We start from the raw sequence: 20971 nt of genomic DNA on the forward strand, positions 1-20971 counted from the left end.
AAACTAAAGTTCTGAGCGGATGAATCTTTCCCCAAGGTCACGAAGCCAATAAATATACATAGTGAGATTTGAAGCCTGGTCTGAGGGCAACCAGGTGGCTCAGTGAATAGAATGCTGTGCCTGAAATTAGGAGAATTAATCTTTCCAAGTTCAAATCTAGCTTCAGACACAGCTGGATGACTCTGGGCAAGTCTCAACCATTTTTGCCTTAGTTTCCTTATTGAATTGGAAGAAGCAAATGCAAACCACTTTAATACCTTTGTCAAGAAAATTCCAAATGGGCTCACAAAGACTTAGACACAACTGAACAGAAACAGTGATACCTTTCACATATATTAACCTTTCATTAGAAATAATGATGATCAGAATAATTGTACAGGATGCCCCAAAAATCTTAGTAGATTTTATATTTTAATAATTTCAGAAGTATAAATGCTTCAGAACAATATTGAAATGTTAATTATTTAGTATTTAAAATATTGTTGTCTGTTATTAAAATAAATACAAGCATCATCTTATGTTATTATACCCCTCTCTTGTTAATTTTTGAATTTTGTAAAATTTTTTTGTCGGCTACTACTCAGTGATTGAAAAGATTGAATTTGTTAATCCTAGTCTTCAGATCACCCCAAGATGCATCCACAATAGTGTTGACATGACCCCCACAAGAAAAAGTCTAATGAAGATAGATCTGCTAGATTAAGGTAGGCAAGTAAGAAGGTCTCCTCTACCAATCCATTGGTCTGAGAAAGAATCATCTGGAAACTGTTACACATTCAATGAATAATGCTAGTGAGACTTGTATTGTTAAAAATTAAAAACAGGTTCCTTGAATTTCATAAAATTAATTAAATATAAATAAAAATTAAATCTCAGAACTTAAAACTACACTAAGAACTTGGGCAGCACTAAGAACTTTGGGTCATCAGATATATCTATATACACTATTTCTATTTTCCTTGTCTCACCATCAGTGACTTTTTAATAGGTCAAGTTGACGCTGCTGCCATTGTACATAGTGTGTTCTTCTTAGTCTTATTTTTTTGATCTTATTTGACATTGATTTTTACTTTTGCTCATTGAGTAACATCAATAGTCCAATTGTACATGGTAGCTAATTCTGATATGACACCCTATTCAGAAACCAATTGCTTTCTAACTGTTAAAGAAAAATCAATTTCATCTGAGTGGGTTGGGGGGGTTGGGAAGAGGATGATATGATTTGGTGCTTGTCATGTCTAAAACATTTCCAACTATTTCCGAAAAATAAATTTGATATAGCCTATAATAGATCAGCAAACATTTACCAACTACTGTGCCAGTCACTATTCTAGGTGCTGGAATATTTAAAAAAAAAAAAAAGGGAAATAAAAGGACCTAGTCCCTGCATGTAAGGAGTCTCTATTATTTCAGAAGAAGCACACATGTAAATGAAAATATATTTTGAGTAAATACAAGGTAATTTTTGTGACAGGGATATATTAGCAACTAAAGAATCAGTACTGGTTATTAAAGGAGCTAATTCTGTAACTGTACTATTGAGGGAAATGGAGAGTCTGAGATATGTGAGGAGAGGAAGTGAATTATAGGATTGAGAAAAATCAAAAATGTTGTATATGAGGCCTACATAATATATGATTTAATATGATATCATATAACATTAGGCTAATTTGGTTGGAATATAGAATATGTTACTAGAAATAATGCTGAATAAACCTGGAATTGAAGGCTGAACCTAGATCATTAAGAGCCTCTTTCATTTCTAATATCTGAACCATGTTGTCCAAAATACTTTCTGCTTCCCTTTCCTGTTGCATACCTTAGATTGATAGACTCACTTTATATAAGTTTTGCTTTAAATGATTTCAAGTTCTTCATAGAAATGCTTTATCTCATATTCTGCAATAGAAGTTGATAGATAAGCCACGATAATTTTCATATCAATTTTTATTTATGCTCATCACGAATATTCTAAAGTGAGATGATCTACATCCTATAAAATATTGCAACATTTTGACCTAATGTGCAACATAAAACAAACACTGTCAATTCTTTTGTTTAGTCTCTTAATGTAGACTTAGTCATCCTTCCATTTTGTTGAAACTTTCTTTTGTTTCCTGGTTTCATTTATCACAGGAATGTCCATATTGATGTGATTCAATTGTTCCATTAATATTTCATTTTTTTTGTCATTGGAAACAGTGTCACATTGGATGTATCAACTATGAAGTTACGATTCATATCATTGAACTGTATGATTCTTACTGCCCACTGATCCCCTTCCCAGTACTCAACCATTGGCTCTGAGTCATGACAAACTAACATCATTTCCTTTTGTGACAGATCACTTGTTGAGCACTAGAGTTCAGAGGATTGGAGATAATTGCTTAGATTAGGCTTTTTTTTAATAAGTTAAAAAGAAGTGGATTAAGTGATGAAACAGTTATTGGAATTCAAAACTAACGGATGAATTTGATCCCATGAAAAATCACTGGTGGTTCAAATGTCATCTTGCAAAAATGTTTCTAGTAGAGGGCCAGAGATCTGACCCTGGTCTGATGCTATTTACTATTTTTACCAATGTTTTAAATAAAGTTATAGATTACATGATAATTAGATTTTTAAGCAGCATATAACTAAGAGAGATAACCAAAACATTAAATGATGGAATTAGGATTTAAAAAATTCTTGATAATTTCAAAGGTTGGGCCAACTTGACTTTTGGGCAAACCACCTAACCTTTGTAAATCTCATTTTATTTATTTGTAAAATAAGGGAATTGGGCTATATGATCTTGGAGATGTCTTCTGGGTCCAAGTCTATAGTTCTAAAATGAATTTGAATAGGAGTAAATATGAGGAATTACACTTTGGTTCAGCAAATCAGCTTTATAAGAATGATTTTGGGAGACATAGGAATTGAAGATATGGTGGTATCTGTGAAATGTAAGTTCAAAACAAGTAAAGAATGTGTTAACTCAAGAAAAATAAGTGTGTTAAATTTTAAATAGAATTAAAAGACATTAAGTATATAGACTAGAAAGGCGATAGTTTTATTGTGCCTTGTTCTGATCAGATCCATATATGAAACATTATGTTTCAATATGGTAATCACATTTGAGGAAGGATACTGAAAAGCTGATGAGTTTGAAAGAAAGGTACCAGCCTCAAGTTCACATTATTCATATCTTATACAAGAATTGTTTGAAGAATCTGGGGATGTTTGAACTAGAAAAGAGATTACTTAGGAATAGAAAAGTTGACCAAGTATTTGATGAGTTGATACATGGAAAAGGGATTGGATTTGCACTCCTTGGTCCCAAAGGATAGTACTAGGAAAAAAAAAAGGGTGGGAGTTGCAAAGTTATAGAATTAAACTTGATGTAAGGAAAAATTTCTTTTCTAAAGTTTCCACAGAAAAGTGGAACTGATGATCTCTCATCTTAGTGAGTAGTTCCCCCATCACTAAAAGTCTTCGAAAAACGTAGAGAGCCACTTGTTAGGTGTTTTATAGAAAGGATTCTTATTGCTTGGGCCAGTTGAACTTTGAGGCCACTATCAATTCTAGCAATGACTCCATGAAGAAAGGGATCATTTTTTTTTCTATTTTTGCTTAATGAATTACCAGAGTCAAAAGCTAATAATCAGCTAATTTCCAACCTGCTTATTGATGATTATTCTCTCTGTATTTAACTTGTTTAGGCTTCACAGAAACTCAAATTTGGTGCTAGAATAATATTTTTGGTAGCTTAGAAGATCTTTGAGAATTGAATTAGGGTCACCTGCACAACAATAATAGGAATCAGAATAGGATTCTATGGAGAATAGTTAGGTACTTTATCAGTTGCCTAATCATCCCTCTATCCAAGTGTATAATATACATTCCCCTACCCCCATGTGCCTTTAAATTTCAAGTAACAATTTTACTGTCTTTAAAGGTACAGAAAGGAGAGAGAAAGGAAGAGATTGGGATCATTTCCATTTGGGAGGTCCATGTGGTTTCACTCTATGTTAATGTCCACTACTGGACCTTATCCTTTAGGACTAACAGATTATTTCTAAATCTCTCAGCTTTGGCTGTGATATTCAAGATACGTCAAAGCTCAGTCATGCCAGCAATACTTCGAAAGTGGATAATGACATGGAGATTTTTTTCTGCTTTAAAACTTAAGCAGCCTTCAAAATTTTTAGTCATTTTTATTTAAACTTTTGAGTTCCAAATCCTATTCCTTCTTGCCTGCCTTACCCTCCCTTTTTGAGATGGTAAACAATCAGATATGTTATACATGTGCGATTATGTAAAACATTTCTATAATTAGTCCTTTTGTATAAGAAGACTCAAATAAAAGAAAAAATAAAAGAAAGTAAAAATTAGGATGCCTCACTCTATATTCACTCAATATCAGTTATTCTTTGGAGGTAGATATTATGCTTCATTTTTTGTTCTTTGGGTTTGTCTTAGATTATTGTACTTTTGAGACTAATGATCAGAGAAAGGAAAATTAAAACAACCATGAGGAAAAAACCTTATACCTATCAGAGTAACTAATATGACAAAAAAGGATAATGTTGGATGTTGGAGGAAATGTGGGAAAATTCAGATGCTAATGCATTGTTCATAGAGTTATGAACTCATTCAATCATTCTGGGGAATAGTTTGGAACTATAACCAAAGTGTTACAAAACTGTGCATACCCTTTGATACAGCAAGATCACAGGTATGTCTATATCCCAAAGACATGCCAAAAGTAGAGAAAAAGACCTATTCAACAAAAAAAAATATTTATAGCAGTTCTTTTTGTCATAACAAAGAATTGTATATTGATGAGGTGCCTTTCTATTGTGGAATGACTAAACAAGCTATGGTATGTGTTTGTAATGGAAAATTGTTGTGTTATAACAAATGACAAGCAGGATTATTTCAGAAAAAAAGACCTGAAAATACTTACCTGAACTGATGTATAGTGAAGTGAAAGGAGAAAGTTGTACACTGTAACAACAATATTGTTTTATGAAAATTTTGAATGACTTCGCTTACAATACAATTCCAAAGGACTAATGAGAAAGCATGCAATCTGTCTCTAGAGAAAGAATTGATATTTTTTGAATACAGACCGAAGGATGCTATTTTTCACTTTTTCTTTCACTTTTTTTCCCTTTTATTTGCATCTTCTTGAGAAGCCTCCTGATATGCCAAAGCTGGCTTTGTTGCCTCAGTATTTCTTAAGGCACTCCCTAAGGACTGACATCAATACTAGGGGGCTAATGGTACAAAGATCCAGGGTGGGTGAAACAGCTAAGTCATAGAATTTGCCAGAAGTATGTTTTACTCTTTTTCATTAGCCCTGGCAGACAGAGTACCTGGAACATTCTGGGAATTTGGACGTTTTGATTGTTTTTTTTAAATGACTCCATGGGATTGAGGGTGGCGGAGGAGCACAACTGATTAACTATTTTTTTTTTTTTGCCAGGCAACTAAAAAATGTGATGACTGCTTTCAACAAGAGTTAAAAGGATAGATTTTATTTGAAATATCTTTGTGAGGCATGGAATTATCTGCTAATAAGAACAAATTGATAATAACAATCTCAACTAGCATTTCTATAGCATTCAAATTTGCAAATAACTTTACATATATTATCTCTTGATCCTCATAATGACCCTGTGAGGCTGAGAATCTATGCATGTGCTAGATTGGAACAACAAAATAGACCTCTTTTTCAGGGAATGTCTAAATTTAATGAGTCAGTGAAGAAAAGTTATTTGTCCAAAATGCAAAGTCTATTCCTTAAACACTGTTACTTAAAAATAAATGTGAAAAGATAAATGGATCAGGAGGTACTAAACATACTATTGAAATACATAGATAAATCTATAGATAATTGGAAACATAAATGGATAGATGGATAGAGGACTGGATAGAAGAATGAGAGGAAACACAAAGAGACCAACAGAGAAACAATCTATGCTCAGTGGTCAGAGCACAAGGCTCATCTGCATAAGAGAAAACTCCAGTGTCAAAAATAGCAGCGTCAAGTCTTTGCTTCAATTGAAAAGAAACACTATGAAATGTTAACATTCAAAATTTTCATGTCAGTACCAAAGGCTACAGAGTACTCATATTAAGAGTAAACAAATAGAACCACTTCCAACAGCTTCCAAGCAAATGGAAAGCACAGGATTAGGTTCAGATTCTGCCTTTTCCACTATTTAGTTATCACTTTTACAAGCCACTTTTAATTTTCTGAGCTTCAGTTTTCTTATCTGTAAAAATCAATTCAACAAAGCTTGTATTAAACACCATTTCTGAGCAAAGCATAATGCAACAATAGCTCAGATTAATAGACTATCTTGGATACAAAGCAGAAAATTGGAATGCAAAGGTTTAAAAAATTATATAGTTCCTGATTTCAAAGAACTTATAGATAGTGGTGTTTATTAAGTGCAAATAAATAAATAGTAGCTAGCTAGAGAGAGAGAGAGAGAGAGAGAGAGAGAGAGAGAGAGAGAGAGAGAAATGACTTCTTCTAGTGTGTGAAAGGAGCAGAGAAAGTCAGTGCAGTATTATGAATAGAGTAAATTTAATTCTCATATTAGTGTGTGACTGTGAGCAAATCATAACATCTCTGAATCTTTAATTTTCTTCATCCAAATATAATAATGAATGAAGATTATATATTTCCTCATTAGATCTTACCATTTCCTCAAATTATCAGCCTAATTTTTCTTCTCCCTTTTATATCCAAACTCATATAAAAAATTGCTTGCACACACTGTCTCCACTTCTTTTCCTCTTATTCAATTCTCAATCTTTTGTAATCTTGCTTCTGACCATGTCATTACTCAACTGAAGCTACTCTTTGCAAAATTACTAATACTCTTTTATTTGCCAAATCCAATAGCCTTTTTTGGCTAGGCCATTAACTTCCATCTCCTTATGGATACTGTCTCATCTCTACCTTTTCATGATGACACTGTTATCTTTTAACTCTTCTTTCTGGATGATGATTCCTCAGTCTCCTTACTAGTGCATCATCCATAGCATATTCCAACTGCAAATGTATACCAAAGTTCTACCCTTAACTATTTTCTTTTTCTCTTTGTCATTTTATCAGCTCCCATGAACTTAATTATAATTTCTATGAAAATGACTCCCAAGTCTAAATAGTTATAAACTACTGGATATTTCAAAATGAATGTCCTGTAGGCATCTTTTTTTTTGAAACAGAGCACATTATCATTCCCAAGAAACCTTTCCCTTTTCCAAACTTCTTTATTTCTATTGAGAGTATTGTTATCTTTCCAAACATCCAGGTCACAATTCCTCACCTTTCCTCATGCTATAGAACCAGTCAGTTGCCATATCTTGTCATCATTAGCTTTGTAACATTATTTTATATCGTGCAACTCTGATCTATGTTTATCCACCTATCCCCATGGTGGTAGGCTTCAGACACAACCAACTGTTTCCTCTTTCTGAGGAGTATAATCGACCAGAGTGCAAGGAAAAAAGCTTGAAGCTAAGTTAAGCATCATAGGAAGGGATGAAAGTTTATTATAGTGGTTGTTGCCAAAGGCCATAGGACAGGCCTCCTTGCCCTAGTTAAAGAGGATTGCTACAGATCCCAGCAGCAGTAAACCCTATCTGGAATCATTTCTGGATAAGCTCACCCAAGAAGGCTGAGAGCCATCCACTTACCTCTGCTCTGCTACTTGAACATGGAAAAGTTCTAGTCTACACAACCTTCCTGTACCCCTTTTTCCCCAGATAACCATTCACAATTCAGATCAAAGGCATTTCTGAAGTGTTAGGTTGGTTGCTGTTTTAAAATAGGGAGATATGAACATATTTGCAGGATGCAGCAGGATGCAGCTAATCAAGTGGAAGAGGTTGAAGATATATGCAAGAAAGGGGAAGATTAAAATAACAAGAGCAATATAAAGGTGGGAAGCAATGAGGTTATATGGGACCATACCTCTTCAACCAACCTTATTAATCAGATTGTGTACAGGACAGTTTTAAAGAGAGTTAAACATTGGGGTTTTTTGGTTTGTTTGTTTATTTTTGAAGGGCAAATGGGGTTAAGTGGCTTGCCCAAGGCCACACAGCTAGGTCATTATTAAGTGTCTGAGGCTGGATTTGACCCCAGGGCTACCTAGCCACCCAGGGATTTAAGCACTGGAGGATTTAACTTTGATATAGAGGATGAAGAAAGCAGAGATGAATGCAGACATAAAAGGTTCAGTGGTTTGGAGAGGAAGAGATGAAAGATCTCATTAGGATGGAGAAAAATTACTATCTAGGTTGTTTTGGTCATCACCTGCCATCATGTAAGTAAAAGGATAGGGAGTAGACCTTGACTTGTGGTTTCATTGATTGTAAGGAACTCCCAGGTAAGGTAACTCCATCTACTAATGTAGCTTAGCACCTTCTTTTCCACTTACAGCCTTAAATATTTCCCTAGAACAGTTCTGTTAAATTCAAATAGAAACAGAGGGGACACGAAACCACTAATACATAAAGGATCCCTGTAAGTTACATAGTAGCATAGTAATCACATTATCATTTCTATGTTTCATTGCATTTTTATTGATTTAAAAAATATTTCCCAATTACATTTTAAATTGGTGCAGGCTACATGTGGTCTGGGCAGGGTGTTTGACACCCCTGGTCTAGAGCAGTGAGTGGTTAATTAGTATGCTCAGCTTCATTCAACCAGTATATGACAGAGACAAAGTACAAAGCCAGAACTTTCTGGATCTGATCCTTTACACACTACATTGTGCTGCCCCTCAAAAGCCTGTAAAATTTGAAGCACTGTATTAATCTTAGCTAATGTTCTTATTATCTTCTTAGGAAGAACCAGGCTACTTGTTTGTCATTTGTATAATATGAGGGGTTAGCGAATGAAAAAAAGGCAATAGATAGGAACTACTAGTAAGTTTGCTAAAAGAATTTCTCTAGCTCAGCTCTTCAGGTATTATTTTGTCATTTTTGAGATTATACACCTGTATAATATTTTCTTATGCTTTTATTGATATGAGGGCTGATCCATTTCTACTAAGGAATTCTTATAATGATCATATGAATTAAATTCACCCTTTGTTTAAAAGAAGCTTGCTTCTTAGAAGGAAAGCTATAGGACAGAGAGATCACCTTACCAACAAAGGTCAGTATAGTCAAAGCTATGATTTTTTCCAATAGCAATATATGGCTATGAGTTGCAATACAAGGAAAGCTGAGTGCCACAGAATCAATGCTTTTGAATTATGGTCCTGGAGAAGACTATTGGGAGTACCTTGGATCACAAAGAAATCAAACCAGTAAATATTTAAAGAAATTAATTCATGTTATTCACTGGAAGGTCACCTGATGAAGCTGAAGTTTAACTACTTTGTTCCTGTGAGAAGAGAGGACTTATTAGAAAAGAACCTTGGGAGTAGCTGGATAGTACAGTGGATAGAGCAATAGCTCTGGAGTCAGGGGAACCTGAGTTCAAATCTGACCTCAGACACTTAATAATTGCCTAGCTGTGTGACCTTGGACGAGTCATGTAACCCCATTGTCTTAAATAAATAAAATTTTTAAAAAAAAGAAAAGATCCTAATGTTGTGAAAGATTGCAGGCAAAGGGGAAAGAGGACAGCAGAAGATGAGATGAATAGATAAGAGTCATGGAAACAATGAAGATGAATTTGGACAGAGAAAGATATAGTAAAGAATAGAAAGTCCTGATATGTTATAGTCTATGGGATCATAGAGAGTCAGACAGGACTAAATATCCACTAGACCAGGAATATCAAATCTTTGGGAGTGTGTGTGGGGGGGCGCTGTTGCTTATTGACTTAGAAAACCACAAATTGTCATTATCACATTTTTATTGTATTGTTGTTTACATTTTTATCTGGTTCCAAGCATTCTGGAGTTTTTCTGTCATGTGACCCAAGATAGTGAATTTGACACCTCCGTACCATATTACCCCGAGGTCTTTTCCAGTTCTGACTTTATGATCCTATAATTAATCTATTGATCTTTGAGATCTTTATTGTGCATGTGGTAGTTGCTGAGGGATTTTATTTTCAAGATTATTTTTCTTTTTAGGTTATTTTATCTATGGATTCCTGTCTAGAGAGTTGGCATTTTTTCCTCTTTTTCCTAACCTATAGGTTATGTGCAATTTCACCATAATATCTTAACATACTTGAAATTATAAGACAAGAGGTGGAAGAAGTAGATTTGAGTGGAGAGCGAATGTTACACAACAGGTATACAATAAATGTTTGTTGATTTAATAAAGGAGGAAAGTAGATTCCTTGAGGCTTACATTTTGGAGAGAAACAACACCCTTCCTTACATCAAACACTATGGATACTTCAGATATATCGGATATCCTGTGGAATTTACTAGCCTAACTATCATCCAAGTAGTCTTTGCAAGCTTGGGGATTCTAAAGAGGAGACAGTTCCATAAGACCATTTAGGAAGTCACTGTGTCCTGACTTCCTACTGACTTGAAATTGCAGCTAATTTATAAGGAATCTGTGGTTCCATAAAACAGGAACTGATACACACCCCTATCACCTTCACCTTCCCCCCAACAGATTACCTTCTGGGATAATTTGTCATAAATAGAGAATTCAGTCCTCAAGTGGTTTTCAAATTCCAAGAACAAAGCTATTCCTGTAAGTGGAATGTTATGAACCTATTCAATTTTTGGAAGAGGAAGAGAACAAGAAGAATTTTATGACAAGAGTAGAGAGTATGTGTTGAGTTGTGATATGAAAAGAGAGCCATTAAGTGTTCAAGGAAGGCTCATATGAGATCTCTTGCTACCTTTGAATTACATATGACTTTCCATCTTTCCTAACACTTTTCCACTTCTGGAATGGAGCTGTTCTTGGGTTCCTCAAGGTTATGTAGTTCAAATAAAAGCTCCGACTGATCCTGTCAGTGTGGGATGTCTTTGAGTTCAGGCCCAACAATGGACTGTATATATTTTGTTATATGACCACTAACTGAATACAGAAAGGCTCAATCACCAAGATTTTGATCACCAGGTAATTTTTTTTAGATACAGTAACTCAAAAAGATTATTAGTATAATGTGGACAGTGAGGTAAATTCACAGGCAAAGGACTTGGTTGTAAATGAAAGGGACAAAAACAACAAAATGAAACTGATCCCTGTGCCATTGCTATGACCATAAGACCTTTTTTGCAATATTGGAAGGCTATGGGTATGGAACATTGAGAATATTATAAAACTCTGTTGATGTGTTAATTAGCTTTGCTAATAAACTTCATTGTTTCTTCCTCCTCTTTTTTTTCAAGTGATGATTTACTGAATAAGGGAGAAGTTATATATTTGGAAATGATGTCAATGTAAAAGGAAAATAAATGACCACAATTTAAAAATAAAGCATTGACTTAAGTACCTTTAACCAACCCTAGAGCTCACATTCTGTGGATTTTTCTTTCTTTTTTTTCCTAGGAGTGTATACATTTCTCTCCAGCACATTGAAATCTTTGGAAGAAAAAGACCATATTCACAGAGTCCTGGATAAGATCACAGATACTTTGATTCACCTGATGGCTAAAGCTGGCCTCTCTTTACAACAACAACACCGACGTCTGGCTCAGCTCCTTCTGATCCTTTCCCATATCAGGCACATGAGGTGAGACACCTTGGTAGGCTGTAGCTCACTGCCTTGGTACTAATTGCAGAACTGAAACCTTCAGTCCACTTTTTTTCCTTGACAAAAGTGCATTACTAACATGAAAGAACTGTTCTTGTCATGGTTTGTCTTTGCCCTCCCATATGCTGAGCTGCGTGAAGTTGGATTGTGGGGAGCCTCCTGAATTGTCAGCTACTCTGTTATCTCCATATCTTCCTTCATATTGAAGAATGACCAATATTATAGTAAAGTTAGTCATTCAACAGTCATTTAAGTGTTTACTGTTGGTTAAACACTAAAAAAAGATTAAAAAAGAAGTATTTCAAATCCCGTCTCAGAGTGTGATCCAGGGTAAGTCATATACCCTTTGTCTGCCTTAATTTCTTCATTTGTTACAATGGAGATAATAGCATCTATCTCACACAAGTGTTGTGAGGATAAAATAAACTATTTGGAAAGTATTTTATAAAGCTTAAAGTTCTATAAAATAATATGTTTATTAGTTATTATTATTATCCTAATAAGTAAGAAAAGATACAAATAACTTGGTTAATACAAGATACATACAATTTTACTAAAAGACCTAAAAGTAGGGAATAAGCAACTTTTTCAAAAAAGATCAGACCTATGACTTCAATATAAGAATTTCTAGGTGAGGAAACTTGATCCATCAGTAAAGATCAATACCTCTGTAACTTTAAAGTCTTGGAAAATTGCCTAAGCATTGAGAAGTTAATTTAGTTGTTCATGGTCACACAGCTGGCATGTATTAGGGACAAGGTCATCCTGATTCCAAGGCCAGATATCCTAGCTCTATGATGTTTTATCTCCCTATTTGCTCTAAGGTCAAAATATAAACTCCTTGTTGATACTTGAAATACTTCACAAGCTACATCCAACTGACATTTCTAGACTTATTTTATATTTCTCTTTTTCAAGCACTCAACTCTCCAGCCAGACTCCTTTTTTCTCTAATGTTTTCCTTCCTCACCTTTCCTTTCACAATCTCTAGTTTCCTTTCCTATGCATCACTTTGTATATGAGACCTTTTTTCTAATCCCAACGGTTAATAGTGCCTTTCTTTACCACCATTTTCTCTTTTCTTCCTTTTTTTTTTTGATGTATTTTTTATGATAGAATGAATGTTCCTTGACGGAGGAGATTGTTTTGTTTATCCCTTTATATCTTTAGTGCAAGCATAGTGCTGGTCACACAGTAGACACTTGGCAAATATTTGATGATTGATCCTGAATATGGCAACCAATAAAGCTGCCAAGCCTGAATACTAACCTGTTAGCTGACCCATTAAGTCCATATGGCTACTTGGAGCACACTTTTCTTCTCTAGACTTTGACCATACATTTGCTTTTTTTTCCTCTTTTCACTATTTCATTTGGCTCCTGTTATCAATAGCTTGTCATTATAAAAACTTAGCCTAGCGTGATTAAAATGGCTTTTATTAATTCATCTTTGCAAAGAAGGACCTCCTCTCTTAAGGAAAGAAGGCCCCAAATATATGCAGTTCGAAAGGCTTGTTCTTCTCCTTTATAACAATCATTGACCAGGGTTGCAATCTAATTAATACATCTACCCCTAAGTGTTTTCCCATCCTGGTCATTGCACTAATGATCACTGGGGAGTGAAAAGTAATATGCAATGAACCTCCTTGAGCAGGCACACTTGTAAAGGACAAGGACCCTAGGCCAACTGGGAACCAGATGGGGCAGGCCTGATCTAATCTCAAGTCTGTTCAGGACCTGGTCAGTTCCTTTGATTTACACTGACATACCTGCCCATAGGCACCAACATGGGCAGACCCCAATCTTTGTAATGTAAACTAACAATCTCCCCTTACATTCTTTTAGAAGCCAAACACTTCCACCCCCACCCCACCCATTCCTTACAGCTCCTATCTTTCAGAAAGTCCTGGAACTTTTAGTCACTCCACTGACTTCATTACTGACAGAGGAAAACCCTCTGTCATTAGAATAAGGCTTATACTATAACAGAAGGTGGCAATAACTTGTTCTAAGCCATAAGTCCAAAAGGTCTTCCTCTTAGAGTTTCAAGGAATTGAATTAGAAACAAGTGCAATGAGTAAAAATTGCGATTTGTCAGAAATAAGAAGGGCATTTTAATTCTTCATTGCAGACTCTAGGCAAGCAAAAGAAGCTCAGCAGTTATGGAGATACAAGGATGATAAACCTTTGAATGGACTATTTTGAGTGAAATATTTTGTATGTGTTGTTGGATCACCATAAGAATATTCTAGAATCATAGCTTGTTTTCCTCTTTCCTGGAACTCTGAGGAAAAGGGACAAAGATTTGCAGTTTGAATTGACTGTCCTGGAAAAACAGAGAAAACATTATTTAGGTCTTTTCTTTAAGTAACCCTAATGCCAATTGGATTGCTAGCTTCTTGAGGGGAGAGGTTATATTGTAAACATATTTGTAAGTTCCAGGTTTCTAACATAGTGTTTGGCATATGGTTGGGGCCCAAATAGTCAATGCTGATATTCCATTTGAACCCCAAGGTCCTTTCCTGAGCTGTAACTTATGGGGGAAAAAAAATGAATTCTACCTCCTATGCTTTTCAAATCCAGGAATTGAGAGTAACAAATCATAAGTTCACATTTTTATAAATGCTTTCTTCATAGCAATGATATAAGGAAACTACTGCAAGCATCATTATCCCCATTTTACTTATTAAACAAGTCTCAAAAGGGTGACTTTATCACATCTAAGGGTAATGTGTTTTTTTTTCTGGTAATCACATTTTAGGAAGTTCATTGACAAGCTGGAGCTCATCCAAAGGAAGGTAACAAAGATGGAAAGAAGATTAGAGCCAATGTTATTTAAGGATTAGTTGAAAGAAAGGAGATAATTAGCCTAAGGAAGACTAAGAAGAGACAAAATAGCTATCTTCAAGTGTAGCTGTTCCCAATACCTCAGGAAAAAGGGATTATGGAGAGCTTATTCTACTTGGCCTCAGGGAGCAAGAATAGTCACAGTGGGTGGAAATTGCAGAGATAGGTTTCAAATTGATGTAGCAATTCCTAACAACTAGAAATATTGAAAAGTGGCATAAATCATTTCAGAAAGTAGTGAGTTCTCTGGAGAGGAATGAAGATTTTCAAGCAAAGCATTCATTAGGAATATTGCAGAGGTGATTCCTGTTGATCCCAACTACCTTGAGAATAAGGAATCTTCTTTAATATCAAAAAAATCTACAGTATTCAAATAAAAATAATAACTGCATTATTAGTGTTTGTTGATGATGAAGAAAATGCATAAGGTAAAAGTCATTATAAATTTCAAAAGATTTTGAAATGAATTTGCATTTTATTTTTAATCACTAAAGCATCTGCATAGATTTGAAAGTGATATATATATTTACTAGACATCGTAAAACCTCAAATTTAAAGTAAAAAAAAAGATAGAAAATATAGGTTAGACATGAAGTTTATTGTCTAAGATTTACTGAGAAACTTATTAGTGGAGACCTTCTATCCAAGATGCCCACCCTGAACACACACAGAAAGGAGTATTATACATTAAAATGTATTAAATTTTTACATCAAAGGAACATAAAAAGAACATAGGTATCATTGACATTTCTGATGGCTACTAAATCAGGTTACACATTTGCTCACAAATACGTCATCTTTAAATTACATAAAAAATGACTATCAATAGTGCACCTGTTTAATATTTAATAAATACCAGATATCTATGCGGTTCTCACAAAGATAACTAACCAGGTTTCCCAAATTCTAATCATTTGTCCTCCTGCGATTGTTACAATAATTAACAATAGAAGAGATTTCCAAATTCAAAATCCTTAGTTGTATATTGAAAGTTTAGACTTTGACCAGTAGCATAGGCTGTAAAAATTAACTTTGACAACATGTATAGTACAGGATATTTGCTTTTTTAATATATTTATCATATCAATTGATGTTCCTTTTGTCACTTTGGGAAAGTAATTTAATATCCCTAGGTCTCACCTTTTTCTATTGTAAAATGAGAGATCAGACTAAATGACTTCTGAGGTCTCTTCCAATTCTTAGTCCATGAAGTTATGATTTGTAAGTCTACAGTTCCCAAATCTATGTTCAGCAGCGTGGAGAGTACTGGTCTAAATGAGTTCTGCAGTCCCTATTAATTCTGGAGGGAATTAAGGTCACAAAAGTTAGGAAGAGAAAGGCTGCTTTTTTTTAGCTCAAATTTCTAACTGGTGAATTCCAACTTATTTTACTTCTCTTGATAAGGGATCCCAGATAGGGATGGAGTAGATGGGAGGAGGAGGAGGATCATAACTAAATGAACTTTCCAAAACATTTCTTTTGAGGCACTGATCTCAGCCTCCTTACCCTAGAATATATAGTAGAAACCCTGTATTTTTCAGGGAGGACAGTTTCAACTCCAATACGTTCCCTTGGAACTTTTAGGGTTAGGACTTAAGCTTGTGTCTTCATTGGTATAGGTAGCTACCAGAAGAGGAAACTTCCTGTACCTATAGAGGTTGACATAATTTCTTCAATGACTAGGTTTAGTGAGTTGCCTGGAATTCCAAAGTTAAGTGGCTTGCCTAAATTCACATAGTATGTGTCAGAGGCAGGACTGGAACTCTTCTTGGTTCTAAAGCTGTGCTGTTTTTCTGACCTTTTAGTTATTGCTCAGTAATTTTCATCTAACTCTTTCTTTTTTTGTTTTCATTTTTTTTAAAGTTATTTAAAGCAATAGGATTAAGTGACTTGCCCAAGGTCACACAGCTAGGCAATTATTAAGTGTCTGAGGCTGGATTTGAACTCAGGTCCTCCTGACTCCACGGCTGGTGTTCTATCCACTGTGACACCTAGCTGCCTCCTATCCAGCTCTTTATGATCCCATTTGGGTTTTTCTTTTTTTTTTTCTGGCAAAGATCTAACAGTGGTTTTCCATTTTCTTCTGCAATTTATTTTACAGATAAGATAACTGAGGCAAATAGGGTTAAATGACTTGCCCAGGGTCACACAGCCATGTTTTTGAGGCCAAATTTGAACTCAGGAAGATGTCTTCCTGACTCCAGGCCTGGCACTCTAACCATTGTGCCATCTAGCTGCCCACTATGACCCTTTTAAAGGCCTACTTAATTACATGCTGTATTCTAAATGCAACTTTCTTCATTTAAAATCAGCCTATAAACAAAGATTATAGAGTCAGGAAATAAGGGTTTCTAAATTTTTGCCAAAATTTTTTGAAAAACCACAAATTGCCAGCAAACCAGAAAATGTTTAAAAGTCTTAAATGTTATAAAAGAAGATGAAATAGCATTTAGATGACCTCCAGCCTATAAACTATATTGAGTTGCAACTTGAGCTCTATCATATGCTGTTTCTCAAAAAAATTATCCTAAATTTAACCTGACTGTAAATGGGAATTCATTAGCTTTTACCAGGAAGAAAGTTGCAAAGCCCAGAAGGCATTTGACAATACTTTAATTAAAATGACAAAACAAAGCAATTTAGGAAATTGAATTTCAGCTGATGTGGTGATAATACTTTGGTTCAACTTCTCTGGGTTACTTCTCTAGTTCCATGCCAGATTTTTGACAACTAATAATAGATACACTTTCTGCTCTATTTTGTTGTTGTTCCATTGTTTCAGTCATGACCAACTCTTTGGTTGTAACCCCATTTAAGGCTGTGTTTGAAGTGGTTTGCTATTTCCTTCTATATCTCATTTTACAGATGTGGAAACTGAGGCAAACAAAGTTAAGTAACTTGCCCTGAATCATACGACTAGTAAGTGTCTGAGATTAAAAAACAACTCAGATCTTCCTAACTCCAGATTTAGTGCTCTACCCACTATACCACCTAGTTGCTATACTATCCTGATTCTATTTAGCACAGCTAAAGATTAGCTGTAGAAGTTTCTTGGCTGGACTTCTTTTGCAAAGAAATAACTAGGGTTGGAGAGCAGATAAGGGTGGCAACTTACTATTCAAGATTTTTTGTTCTCTCTCACAAGTAATTTAATGATGGAGTGGCATAAAGTTTAAAAATTATTATACTGTTAGGATGTACAATCACTGTATTAGGGGCTGAGGATACATACAACAAAGTTATTGTTATTGCTTTCAAAGAGCTCACATTCTAATTATGGTAGATTACATATATTGGAGAAGGAGAGGGCAAACCACTCCATGATCTTTGCCAATAAAACCCCAAATGGAGTCACAAAAAGTTGGACATGACTGACACTACTAAACAAACACAATAGTATATAGGAGATGGAAGAATCTCATTTGTAATGACTCAGTTTCCAGAATGATAAATTCAGGGTTCCATATTGAGGTGAGTCATCAATTATATTAGCTGCCATACTCATTGTGGACCTTGTCCCTCTTAAAAACCACCACCATTACCACTACTACCACCACAAAAAATAATACAGAAGAGTGACTAAATCTGATACCTGCTTACATCAATAGTTCCTATAGCTTTTTCCATCATAGCTAATAGGAAAATTTATATCTCCAGGAACTGTGGATTGAGAAAGAAATGGTACCATAGACTAAAAACCCTAGGATGCTTGCATGACCTCCCTTTTTCTGTGGTAGTAAAGATGATCTGAGAAAGAGAGACAGAGACAGAGAAAAGAGAGACAAAAGAGAGATTCAGAGAAACAGAGACAGAGATAGATGGGGAGAGAAAGAGACATAGAGAGAAGAGAGAAAGAGAGAGAGAGAGAGAGAGAGAGAGAGAGAGAGAGAGAGAGAGAATAAAGTATGCATTGAATATTTACTATGAGAAATTCTAAATCAGGAAATACAACCACAAACAAAAAGAAATATAATACTTTACTCAAGAATCTTGAATTCTAACGAGCCAGGATAACACTGAAAAGGATTTGAAAAGCTGGGAGGTAGGGGAATCAAAATGATACCTAGAAGGTCTAGGTGAAAAAATCTCAGGAGTTTCAGGGCTGGATCAGTTTTGGCTTTCTTTTTTCTACTCTTGGCTAACTTTTTGATTCATTGATTAATTGATCTGGACAGTTGCTGAACTAAACCCATAACCATCAATTTATTTTCTTTTGAAACTACAGCAACAAAGGAATGGAGCATCTGTACAGCATGAAGTGCAAGAATGTGGTCCCACTCTATGACCTGCTCCTGGAGATGTTGGATGCTCACCGCTTACATGCACCAGCAAACAGAGGTGGTGCCCCTATGGAGGAAGACAACCAGAACCAGCTAGCAACTGCATCAACTTCATCGCATTCCTTGCAAACCTATTATATCACAAGGGATGAGGAGAGTTTCCCCACCACAATCTAAGAGCTCCTGAGTCTCAAATCCCAGGAGGTCCTGAGAATCCCAGCAGCATAATACCTACTTCATGCATCACATCAGCTGAATAATGTCACATAAACACACTCCAGTATGCATCCATCACCAGTGATTTTGAATATGAGTGGCCATTCATTTGCTTGCTACCATTCTCAACAGCAAACATTCAGTTGTTGCAAATAGCCAACAGGGATTCCAGGGCCAAGTTACTTGTAATTTTTTGCAATGGCTCTTTTTACCCCCTTTGCTGCATTAATTAGCTTAAGGATTCCTGTAGCTCTTTATGACTGAGCTCAGCCTAAGAGTTGGGTCTCAATTGGCCCTTTGCTTTAAAGCCATGTTGAAGCCCTGACCTAGGAGGTAGGCAGGTAACAGTTCTGTTAAACATATACCTTTAGTTGACTGGCTTGAAGAATGAGCCACTCACAGAAATTTTAACTAGCTTCTTTAACTGCTGGCTTAGGAAAGGATAGGTCATGGGTTAGTAATAGCCTACTCGTGTATTCCTATAGAAATGTATCATTTTTATTCAAGTCATATTCTGCAGCTTTTGCTCTATTGCATGGTGATAGTAAAATGTTCCTGTGATTATTTGTTCCACTGTAGCAATACAAGATGCATCCAGTCTTATATGTTAATCCTCCTCACCAAAGCTCTGTGGGCTTAATGCATCAGATGCTAGGGCTTGCTGAGAACTACATCATTGAAGACAGTGTTCGAGAGGATATATGCATTGTATTTGAAGCAGTGGTCTCTGGTTAATTCATGCTTACCATTGCTAATAGTTACAGGCAAATTTGTCCCTGTTGAACCCCTTATGCACATACTAAACTCCCCCCCTCCCACTTTTTTTTTTTTTAAGTAGTCCAAACCTTTTTAATGATTTTTAATGAAACTGGTAGGAGGCTGGCCTTAGGACCGGCCCTAGCATGGAGTCTCATTTACTGGTCCAAGAGCTCCATGTGAACAATTTAGATTTTTATGAGTATGAAAAATCTCTTCTCATGTAGATTATCTCCTGGCAGTATGTGAGGCCCTACAGAAAGTACAATGAATCATTAGGCCAGAAACATCTAGCTAACTATTCACCAAATACTATGTCTAGTCATTATAAGGTTCCGAGAGAGAGAAAGAGAGAGAAAGAGAGAGAGAGAGAGAGAGAGAGAGAGAGAGCGAGAGAGAGAGAGAGAGAGAGAGAAAGATAGATTAAGAAGAAAAAGGATAGAGCTGAACAGTCACACATGGAATGATTTTCTGAATTCAAATCCAGCTCTAGGGTTGCCCAGTCACCATTGAGCAAGTTCATCAGCCTTTACATTTCTACATTTTCCTTGAGCCCTACTAGTCTTGTCAAAAGAGGCAGTGTTGGCCTTACTATATCTCCACAACATTTAACCTGTGAGGACTGTGCATTGAGTTAGTGCTTCTGGTGTGGGAAGGAAGTACCCTTGAAGTCAGGTTGGAGGTTTAGATGCTTTAGGTTAGATCATTTGGAAAAGAATGGGAAGGATGGTCAAAGTCTTATCAAATTGTATTTTCTTGTTCCCCCCCCCCCCCCCCAGAGTTCAGCTTAGAAAAAGTCCTCTCCATGACCCAATTTATTTCATAAGTCAAAAATGGGAAATTAACCCATGGCCACAGGAATCCTTCTAATTAAATTAAAAAAAGAAATGGTCTCCCAACTTAGGACAGTCCTTCCAGGAACTGTTTCCCTGTCAGGCTGCAGCATGTGGGATTTTCACTTTACAAACAACTAAGACACATATGGGCCCAGGGCACTGTTAGCCACCTTCCTCCCTAATAGACGATTCAAAACAGAGGTTACTTGGCAAATCACAACTAGGATCAGCTGCTTGGGATTCTCAATATATACATATATATATACATATATGTATATATATATATGTATGTATATGGTAAATATATATATGTATATGGTAAAGAAATTAAAAATGTGTTCATTT

At 35.6% G+C, this 20971-nt stretch overlaps 1 protein-coding gene and 1 pseudogene across 1 annotated transcript in view; both read left to right on the forward strand.

Annotated features, from left to right (window-relative positions):
- Positions 1-11477, forward strand: part of LOC141488100 (large ribosomal subunit protein eL14 pseudogene) — a 34764-nt pseudogene extending 23287 nt beyond the window's left edge.
- LOC141488099 (estrogen receptor) overlaps positions 1-20203 on the forward strand; it is a 182673-nt gene extending 162470 nt beyond the window's left edge. Inside the window, exons 4-5 of the mRNA XM_074187846.1 lie at positions 11488-11671; positions 18764-20203. Coding sequence (XP_074043947.1) covers positions 11488-11671; positions 18764-18995 — 416 coding nt within the window. The 3' untranslated portion in view covers positions 18996-20203. The remainder of the gene's footprint in view (positions 1-11487; positions 11672-18763) is intronic.
- Positions 20204-20971: the final 768 nt, after the last annotated feature.

Source organism: Macrotis lagotis, chromosome 5, assembly GCF_037893015.1.
Source record: "Macrotis lagotis isolate mMagLag1 chromosome 5, bilby.v1.9.chrom.fasta, whole genome shotgun sequence".
In the NCBI taxonomy this organism is placed as follows: Eukaryota; Metazoa; Chordata; class Mammalia; order Peramelemorphia; family Peramelidae; genus Macrotis; species Macrotis lagotis.